This window comes from Pyrus communis, chromosome 8 (assembly GCF_963583255.1).
Source record: "Pyrus communis chromosome 8, drPyrComm1.1, whole genome shotgun sequence".
In the NCBI taxonomy this organism is placed as follows: domain Eukaryota; kingdom Viridiplantae; phylum Streptophyta; class Magnoliopsida; order Rosales; family Rosaceae; genus Pyrus; species Pyrus communis.
The window spans coordinates 17,200,746-17,211,820 of record NC_084810.1 but is presented as its reverse complement, the minus strand read 5'-3'; the positions used below and the strand labels follow the sequence as shown (position 1 = coordinate 17,211,820).

Genomic DNA, 11,075 nt, shown 5'->3' with positions numbered 1-11,075 from the left:
TGATTGTTTCATCTAAACATTCAAATTCAGTCATTTAGCTTGAGCAATGTATTGCATTAAGAACGCAACTTACATGAAACGAGTTTACTGTACTTGTGTGAAAACAGGTTTACTGTACTAATTGAGTTTCAACATCTCATTGGATTCCTTGTGTCTTGTAAAGTGGTTTGACTCTTGGGCAAAAGGTGCTTTTGACTCTCATTTCTCAAATAAAAAATGTCCTTCGAAAGCTCAAAAGCAACTTTGGGGTTTGGTGATAGCAACTCTTTCCCCTTGTTGACAAACTAGATCTCTTCTTTTGGGACAAAGTAGCTTTCCAGGAAATGTGGTATGGGCTGTAAAAGAAAAGTACTAAATCTGGTCACATTCGAGACTCTCCGAATTCTCTATGCGAATATAAACATCGTATCACATGTTATATTGACATATTAGTTCCAAATATCAACACATATTGGTAAAAGGGGCTTTAGATCCAGGTTCAAAAATATAGATGATTTTTAAGAGTGAGTCTAATTACCTAATTATATGTATTTATTTTTTTAATACTCATTTTATATTTTCTAAAAATATTAAAAATCAATTAAAATCTTCTAATATTATGAATTTTTAACCCCAAAAAATATAATTAATATCTTATAACGAAAATATAATATATTGATATAAATCTATCTGCAAATCATTATACCCTAACCCAAGTAACAAATATATGAATGTATATCATACCTATAAGTAAGATATGAAACTTAACTAAAAGGTAGAAAAAACATAATATATCTATAAGTAAGACACATGAATCGTACTTGATTATAAAAAAGAATCTGTCATATAGGTAGATAAATATAATTAACCTGTGATATAGGTTGATTATAAAAATAAAAAATAAAATCTATAAATGGGGTTTAAAACGAGATAAAGAACAAGAAAGAACAAAAAAAAAAAAATAATAATCAAAGAGATAATTAGAAGAAATTTGATTTTTATAATAAATCTTATCATTTAAGAGATAATTATTGATAATAAAATAATAAGATTTAAGGAATTGGACTTATTTTAATAAATTGGACTATTCCTACTATTGGTTCAAAAAATTGGAGCTATATTAAGTTTCTCCTTGGTAAAATTAGCTTGAAATTGTCGAGTCCCCATATCTATATGCTGGTTTGCATCATATAATCGCTATGGTGTCGATTTTTGATACCAATACGCCAATAATACGATGTTGATATCTGATTGCAATATTGAGGTTTCCATCGCTCAAGTCGCTCTATGTATTCAGTCCGGGTCATGTGCAGCGTATTGTGGTTATACATGTAAGTAGTAGGATCTGTGGGAATAAATGAAGGGAGAAATTTCTCCTGCTTTTGTCAAGGCAGTGGAAGCCGTGAGGGATCGGATTGCGAATAATGTTTGGTTTTTTCTCTTTATACACAAGTGCAGGGTTTTTTTTATTTTATTTATTTATTTTGTTTTGTTACTCTTAGGCCAACAGGGTTGGAACTATAACACTATGTTTGAGTGAAGAAATTTAAGATTACTAAGGAATTTAAAAATGACGAAAATTGAAATGACGAGAATTTATTTTCTAGAATTTGTAAATTTTCTTGTTTGGTTAACCTAAAATAACAATGGAATTGAATATGGAATTTGTTATTTTTAAACTCTCAATCATAGAAATTGAGAAATGACACCTATTTACATGGAATTTGAACTTGGAATTTGGTGGTCCCAAATTCCAAGTTTTTTTTTTCACGCGGAAATTCTAAATTTCTATGTTTATAAATCCAAACAAGAGAATTGGTGCCTGTCAATTTATAAATTCCAACTTTTACCAAAATTCCATGTTTATTTCCCTCATCCAAACATAGTGTAAGACTTTTTAGTTAAAATGATTTTTAAGATCAGCATAATTCCTTGTTTTGGTTTTTAAGATTTAAAATCGATGGAAGTGATCTTGAGTTTATCTACCATTAATCATTTTAATCTTTTCGTGAAAAATTTCCACTAAATAAGAATAAAATAAAATAAATACCATCAATTTTTGTCTAATTATTTTGCCTATTGTTTATTAAATTGAAGGTATTTTGTTGTTTTGATCCTTATTTAACAAATTTTTTTTTCTAAAAAACCAAAATAAGTGATTATAGACAAGAATTACTTCTATCAGTTTCAGATCTTATAAACCAAAATTAAGAATTATGCCAGTTTAAAAAATTAGTTTGACAAAAAGCCGATTTATAATAAAAGTGACTGTTGGGTGAGTCGGACCTCCAGCGAACTGTCCCAGTGTTTTGCATGTTAGGGTGGTGGAGACTGGACTGGAGATGGACTGATTGGATGGATTGGATTGGATTGGACTGGAGAGTATTTGCGTTGCGTATCAAGTAGTAAAGTCGTTTCTCACGGCACTGACTACATATAATGTGACAACACGTGTTGGATCTTAATTTGTGTTTAAGTAGAGAGCCTTGGCTGTCCCGTCAAGATTTTTTATACCATGCACAACAAAATCACGCAATCATTTGCTCGAATCTAATGCTTATTGCAAGTGATAGATTGCTGGTTTACGACGGTATTCTTTTTAACTCATTGCATTTGAAATTTAAACTGTTGCTCTCATATTTAATGTAAAATATTGCTTGTATAAAGAAAATATAATAATCTTAGAACGTTTCTTATTCAATGGGGCCTCCTTATTCAATTGGACAATTTTGTTGTGTATTAGAGAAAGTGTCATTCTTACAGTCAGTGCTTTAGAAAGATACACTAAAATTTCTATAAATAAATAGTTTCGAGACTAAGAAAGATAATTATTTGAGAGAGATTTTTTTTGTCACATCACGGTCCAGACCCCTACTACATCCCGAATTCGACTCTACTGTAGCACGATATTGTCCGTTTTGAGCCCTGATCATGCCCCCACGGTTTTGTTTCCAGAGGTATGGATCTTGTAAATCTTAATGTATATTTCTATCTCTACCTAGCACGAGGCCTTTTGGGAGCTCACTGGTTTCAGGTTTCATCGGAACTCCGAAGTTAAGCGAGTTCGCATGAGAGTAATCCCAGGATAGATGACCCACTGGGAAGTTCTCGTTTAAGTTCCTAGAAACAAAACCGTGAGGGCATGGTCATGGCCCAAAGCAGACAATATCGTGCTACGGTGGAGTCGAGCCTAGGATGTGGTAGGGGGCCCGGGCCGGGATGTGACATATTTTTTTTTTTGACAGACGATATTACTTATACTAAGAGGAGGAGAGTGCATAAACTCACAATGGATTAGCAATAATGAGGTTCAAATTCGTCCTTGGTGGTAATCGAACTTAAGAACTCTTACTTACAAATGAAGAGGAATACTACTCGACTGTAGTACTAAGTGACTATTTTAGACAGATATTATATTAATAAAAGAGTAATTTATTAATTTATTGATAAAAAATATTTATTAATTTAAAAAAAAAACCTTTTTGTCATAGGCCTATTTAACTAAAAAACTACAGACAGAAAAAAGAGAGGGTGTTGCGACAGGAGAGAGAAGAATAGAAGAAAGAATCGGTGAATTCTAAGGTGTGTTATCTCATCCCTATTATACATTTATTTACAATAGTAAGGAAGAGAGAATCCTTACTTTTCAAGTAATATATTTTAATTAGGACTATCTAAAAGATACTATAGAATCCTAAAATGATTTACACAATTACATTCCTAACTTTTGTTCATTTATTACTATTATTATTGTTTTTAACATGAATACGTGTGTCTTATATAAACAACAAATACATATATGACTTCAAACCTCTAAGATAATTTAAGGACTAGAAGATAAGTCTTTTTCATTTAGCGATTTTATTATTTTATTACACATGCTCAAGTTGGGACCAGATGATTTAATTATTTAACCAAGGTTATTATTTTATTACTCATGTTCAGGCTAGATGTTTTTATTATTCAACCGAGGTTATTAATTTATCAAACAACCCTATGAGTTTATCTTATGCTGTCGTTCCCAAACTTAGATAAAAGAAGAGGGGAAGGCGTTAGGTAGTCGATAATAGACACTGTATTTTCATGTTGAATCCCTATGATAATGAATCCTAAAAAAAATTGGGCTAAAGCTAAATTGTCACCCGGAAGTGATGCATTGGGTGGCTTGGGCACATTGATAAGTGAGCAAGTGTCGCTATATCTTTATTGGCGCCAGGATGCAACGTTAAATGAGCAAGAATGTTGTAGAAACTTCATTTGAATGACTCCACTCAAAGTTGTTTGGAAACATCTATTGACATCAACTTTACCCAGGACACACAAAAGAAGTATTTTGACCTTACTAGACGGGTGAGGTCAAAGAAACTAGGACATGAGGGTACGGTTCTAGATAGTACAATGCGTTTAGGAACTTGGAATATAGGAACCTTAACGGGAAAATCTATGGAAGTAATGAAGTTATGGTGAGAAGAAGGATAAACATTATGTGCCTCCAGGAAATTAAGTGAGTTAGTCTTAAGGCAAATGATCTCGAAAGCTTAGGTTTTAAGCTTTGGTATTCGGGCACAAGCATATTGAGAAACGGTGATGACATCATCATGGATAAGACTCTAACAAAAGATGTTGTAGATGTTAAGAGCGCTAGGGATAGAATCATAGGAATCAAGATTGTGATAAGACAATGATGAGTAAATATTGTTCTATATTTTTACCATAGTCTTAGTATTAGTTTATTGGTTATTTTGTGAGAATTTTGATACTTTGATTTATATTTTTAATATAGGACATGCGAATCTACTTTGAGCAAAAAGTGATCAAACAAGGGAATTTTTTAGTAATTCCAATTGGAGTGGATTTGTGAGTCTTTTAAGATGATTGGATCAAATTCCAAGATTTAATTCCAAGCCGTTTGACTGTGACAAAGAAAAGAAAGCTCACAGCTTTCTTAAATTGACGTATCTGGACGTTTTATGTATTTTGAAGGTCAAGATGACATATTTTGAGGAAGGTTCCTTCTATGGATTTGTTGGGGACGTGTTAAGCTTTAAAAAATAGCCCTTTGGGACCAAATCGGAGTTGATTTGGTTAGTCAAAAAATTGATTCTCTCTACAATTTGAATTTGATTTTAAATAGGAAACCTTTTATTTATTATTTTACTTAGATTTCTAGATTTATTGGAAAACCTTATTTAGGTAGGATAATTAATATAGCACTATAAATATAGTGTATCGTGCATTAGAGTTCTCTACGTACTACTATGGAGAACTTGGCTTAGATAGCTTTTGACTTAAACTTTATTTTTATGAGGTGTTTACTATACATAGTTTCAATAATATTTTGCTTTTTGATTATAAATATGCGTAATTAATCTCCTTTTTGTTAGAACGAATGCCACGTCTTAAGGGTTGCATGATTTTTCAAAGGGCCTTCACAAAACGTAATGAGTCATGCATGTTTACATTTGATTTGAATACCACAAGCGGATTGCATGTTTGATATAAATTCTATCTAGAATGTCACAAGTAGAATATGCATTACGAAAACCTAACCTTCTAAGTTGCATGTGTAATTCATAAGTAATTGGTAAAACTACGTAGAATTGTTAAGGTGATGGCGGAACCTTAGTGTCATTTAGATAGATTTTCAAAACTGTTTTGTTTTAAATTACTTTCCTATTGTTGAGGATTTTACATTATTTTTATTAAATTCATTTTTGTTATTTTAAATCACAAAATCAACTTTTTCTAAATTTTATTTTAAATAATTAATTAAGATTTGGTTTTTACATGAATTATTTTAAATAATTCATGTGAAGAACGACCTTGCATGAGCATTGTTACTACAACTACCTTGTATTCTTACAAGTGTTTTTATCCTAACTTTTGCAGGTGGTAAAAATTCTGTTGATGCACAAAATCAGTGGGACTTTGGAACAACGTAAAATGTCAAGTTTGTGACCTTCACTCGATTGCTCCGGTCACCTGCTGTGGATAATATGTAAATAGATAGAGATAGGGAAGTAAACACAAGATGTACGTGGTTCACCCTAAGTTTGGCTACAATCATGGAGTAGAGGAGTTCTCATTAATAATGAAGGGTTTACACAAATACATAAGTTTAAGCATAATTATCATTAGTGGGTTCTAATGACTAGTTTAAGTACAATAATGACATTAGAGATTAATTGTAGGAGAATGGTCTCTTTTTATAGTTGAGGAGAGTCTCCAACTTTTGTCCACGGTCAATGTGGGACTCTATGAGCTTTATTTTGATGTTGACATGTGTCGTGCTATGATTGGCCTCCTGGTTTGAGGGAAACTTTTGTGCTCTGGTAGGGATGCCTCAGCATGAACCCTTCAGTGGGTCCTTGAAGGTATGAAGTTGACCAGTGCTTGATAGTTTTGAGATTGGTCAAGTATGGTACAAACAGTGCTCCCTTAAGTTCCTGAGTGAGGAAAGCTTCTCGGTTGGGGACTTGAAAAATTGAAATCACTGAGCAATCACGAAACTTCTGAGTACCGAAGTGTAGTAGTATGAAGTGAAAGTCCCCCAAGTCTCCGGTCGAAAAGAATTACCGAATAAGGTGCCTTACTTGTTGCCAATTCATCAAAATAATGACACCTTGTTTTTATATCACACACCTTCATATATGCCTTATCCTAAAAATACTTCAAACTAGTTTTGAGCTTCACAAAGGCCCAAAATTTTTGTGCAGCCCAAAACTGCTCATTTGTTTTGCAAGCCCAAGAAAGGGCGAGGCCCAGTGCCTTTTTTCTTTATTATCTCTGTTTCTAATTAGTACCTAGGCTTAAGGAAAAGTAAGCCCATCATTTGTTGAAATCGGCCCGAGGCCCAGCGTAAAACCAGCTCAAAATTTCTCCCAGATTTTGAGGCCCGCCCTTTTCGTGGAGCCCAAGACTAGTCCAACACTAGATTTTGTTGTGCCCTAGCCAGCCCCCCTTTTGATTTTTTTTATTATTTTTTTCTTGGTTTGAAATTCCAACCTGAAGGTTTAGACTTAGGCTTTGCTGTGCCCTTATCCCCAGTAAGTCAACATCCTATTTCAAAACCTAAGCCTTATCTTTCTTCCCTGTCGTCCATCCCCCATTATCTTTTTCCCATTTCTGCTCACAGCTTTGTGCAGCTTACCTTTAAACGCGATTTTCCCTTCCAAACTCATGAAAGGTTTCAGCAAATCCACCCCTAAATTTTAAAGCTTTAAAAACTTAATCCACCTTCACATGCAACAACTTTAGACCTGCAGAACAACCTGCAGCTACTCAAACCCAGGCTACAACGTGCAGTCGTGACTTCCAAATCGCGTAGCTCATGGGCATTGACTTCAGCCCAAGCCCTCTAGCCTTATCGTAGTGGGTCGTTCTACGAATGAGAGGGGTGGGGAAGGTCACGGCTGTTGAGATTCGAAGGAGAGGGGTGGGTAAGATTTCTGTAGAAACAGTGGGGAAGCTGGGGTTAAAGGTTGAAGGTTGTAGCAAGTTCAAAGCTTGCTGTGATTTGCAGTAGGTTCAAGAATTTCTTCGAATTCAGTTCTTGGATTTGGGATTTTAATGGAGAGATTTTCTGGCTATAGTGGTTTGGATGTTTTTGGGATTTCATCAGGAAGGAGGACAAGTTGCGCGATTTTCACCATTGTTGTGGATGTTTCTGGGACTTCAACCATTAAATTACTTGGAATTTAATTGGCTAAACAGGCTTTTGTTTGACATATACTTGAAATTGTATATGATATATAATAGGGACCTTGTGAATGGAGAAAAATGTTTATGTTTACTGTTGCACAGATTGAAAAATGAAAAATCTTGGTTTTTGTGATTTTTTTTAGTTTATTTTATTTTATTTTAATATTTTTAGCAAAGGTCTATGTTTGAAAAATAATTTAATACGTAAAGGTTTTTGGTTGTGGTTTAATGGGTGTTGGTTTATTGATTGTAGGTTTTTGTTTGGACGCATAGCTTCGATGGTTGAAGCTATTCTTAGGACACTATAAATTGACTTTGCTTCACACTATCTTGATCAAGAGTGTGTGAAGCTTTTACATGTTTTAGTGTTGAAGCTTTTTTTGTTAAAACTTTATAGGTGAAGCTTTGTGGGTTAAGCCTTTAGGTTGAAGCTTTGTAGGTGTTGTAGGTGAAGTTTTTTGGTTGAAGCTTTGTAGTGAAGTTTTTTGGTTGAAGCTTTGTAGTGAAGCTTTTTGGTTGAAGCTTTGTAGGTGAAGTTTTTTGGTTGAAGCTTTGTAGGTGAAACTTTGTATGTGAAGCTTTTAGGTTGAAGCTTTGTAGGTGAAGCTTTTTGGTTGAAGCTTTGTAGGTGAAGCTTTTAGATTGAAGCTAATCGTTGGGAACCATAAATTGATTCTAATTCACACTATCTTGATCAAGAGTGTGTGAAGCTTTTACATTTTGTAGTTGCATCTTATGTGTTGAAGCCTTTGTTGGGCACCATAAATTGATTTTGCTTCATACTATCTTGATTAAGAGTGTGTGAAGCTTTTTACATTTGTAGTTGCCTCCTATGTGTTGAAGCTTTGTTAGCCTTATGGAGCATTTCGAAGAGCTCTCATACTGTTCCTGGAGGAAGATCTCATTCTTTATTGCTATCTTATTGTTCTAAGCCTCCAGCTCTTCGACTTTAGCTTGAAGAGCAAACTTCTTTTGTTCCTTCCTTCGCTGCCTTACACTAGGCACAATGTGAGTGTCATTCTGTGTGATATGGCTTCATTCGCTCCCCATGTTGGAGAGGGATGCCTGATCAAAAGAAAGTGTACTAATGATGGAAACTAGATTGACAAAGCTGGATAGAGTAGGAATAAGTGTCGTTTCCCACAGACGGTGCCAAATGTTGATGCATAAAATCAGTGAGACTTTGGAACAACGTAAAATGTCAAGTTTGTGACCTTCGCTCGGTTGCTCTGGTTACTTGGTATGGATAATATGTAAATAGATAGTGATAGGAAGCAAACACAAGATGTACGTAGTTCACCCTAAGTCTGGCTATGTCCACGGAGTAAAAGAGTTCTTATTAATAGTGAAGGGTTTACAACAAATACATAAGTTTAAGCATAATTATCATTAGTGGGTTCTAATGACTAGTTTAGGTACAATAATGACATTAGAGATTAATTGTAGGAGAATGGTCCCCTTGGTAGGTCTTTGAATGTATGATGTTGACCGGTGCTTGGTAGTTTCGGAATTGGTCAAATGTGGTACAAACAAAATGAAAACAAACAAGAAACTTCGTGTAAACTATTCAAGCCTCTCCTGGTATTCTTTTTCATCTTTAAATTAAGTTCATATTTTATTCTCGTGTCAGCAATCTTAAATCTATGTATATATATTGGCATGGTCTAGCATGATACAATTTGCTCTAAAGTTTTGTTTTTGTGACAATTTGTTCTTTTTGAAAGAGTTGTTGTGAGTTGGTGACAAAAAAAAGGAATCAAATATTGTATGTCATTTATATTGTCTTAACTTATGGTTTCTTGACAGGTAAAACATGTTGATGATGACAATGTAGCCGTCCCATTGTAAGAATCCTATGTGGACTTAACAAGTCGTGAAAAAGGAGAGATTATGTGTTGATAATATAATTCTTAAGAGTTTTAATATGTGGAAAAGTTAATGTCCTATTATTGTGGAAACACATTCTAAATACTGGGAAATAACTTCTTTATTCAATTGATGTTCCATCACTCCACGTTTACCGGGATTTGGGGCAACGGGTTAATAACCACACTTCCACGATAGATGGAAGTTGGCTGCCTTGCCTTTATAAACGCAAAAATTCCCTGCTCACAAAGACACGTTATGAGATTAGGTTTTTATCACCATAAGAACATAAAGGCTTTCAGTGAATAGAAGAGTTTTTTGAAGCAATCATTAATGATGTCTTCCTTAGGTGAACATGAGTTGATCTTTTCTCTCTTATGTGACTAGTGTTATCAGTTAAGTGTGTGAATTTTCCAACATTTGGTATCAGAGCAAGCTTAACTGGTCCTAGTTCATAGTTTCGTATTTTTTCATTTTTATTTGGAATTAATGAATGGTGATTCAAAACTCATAAAGTGTCAACATTCTTTTCTAAAGAGAAGTATGTATGAATTGTCGAGAGTTTTAATCAGTGTGCTGGGCCATATTGATCTATCTCTGTGTTAGTCCAAAGACTCGATTAAAAATTGCATAAATGATCTTGTGAATGGTGGTTGTACAATAAGGAAATAATGGCAGTTCATATCTCTAGCCTAAAGGCGTGATATAAACATGCATTTGAATAATTTTATTTGTTTGTTTTGATGTCTTCCTTAGCTTTGAACCTATCTTCCATTGAACCCTTGAGTGGAGGAAATTACAAAAAGTGGAGAGAAGATGTTGAGATCGTGCTAGGGCTAATGGACCTTGATTTGGCCTTGAGAGAAGATGAACTAGCACCATTAAATGATGATTCAACTCCTGATTAGAGGATGAAATTTGATAAATGAAAGAAGGCCAATAGAATGGCTTTGATGGTGATGAAGATGACTATGAGTGATACAGTGAAGGGTAGCTTCGCAACATGTGACAAAGCAAAAGATTTCTTGGAAGATGTGGGAACGAAGTTCAAAGAGTCAGAGAAAGCGGAGATGGGAGATATGATGACAACCCTGACAACCCTGAAACTTGATGAGAATGAGAGTGTGAGAGAGTACATTCTTAAACTTATTGAGACTATTGCCAAACTCAGAGAATTGGATGTTCCCATTGGCGATGCATTCATAGTCCACATGGCCTTGAATTCGTTGCCTCCAAAGTTTAACCAACTGAAGATCTCCTAAAATACTCAGAAAGAGACATGGGCATTGGATGACTTGATCACGATTTGTGCACAAGAAGAAGCAAGAATCAAAAAGGAGGAAGTCTTTCACACTGTTAATATGGTGCATGTTGACAAGGGTAAGAGAATGGCTTATAATCATGGTAAGGTTCCTAACCCAGACCTTAGTTTCAATTCTGCCATTGCATCCTCCTCTAGGGGCCCCATGACACACATGGATTACATTGACAATGTTAAGTGCTATTTTTGCAAAAAGTATGGGCACAAG

General features: G+C 34.5%; 1 protein-coding gene across 1 annotated transcript; it reads left to right on the top strand.

Annotated features, from left to right (window-relative positions):
* Positions 1 to 10,490: 10,490 nt before the first annotated feature.
* Positions 10,491 to 10,808, top strand: LOC137743047 (uncharacterized). Its single transcript, XM_068482965.1, has one exon. It carries the CDS (start codon positions 10,491 to 10,493, stop codon positions 10,806 to 10,808), a length of 318 nt encoding a protein of 105 aa, XP_068339066.1.
* The last annotated feature ends 267 nt before the right edge of the window (positions 10,809 to 11,075 follow it).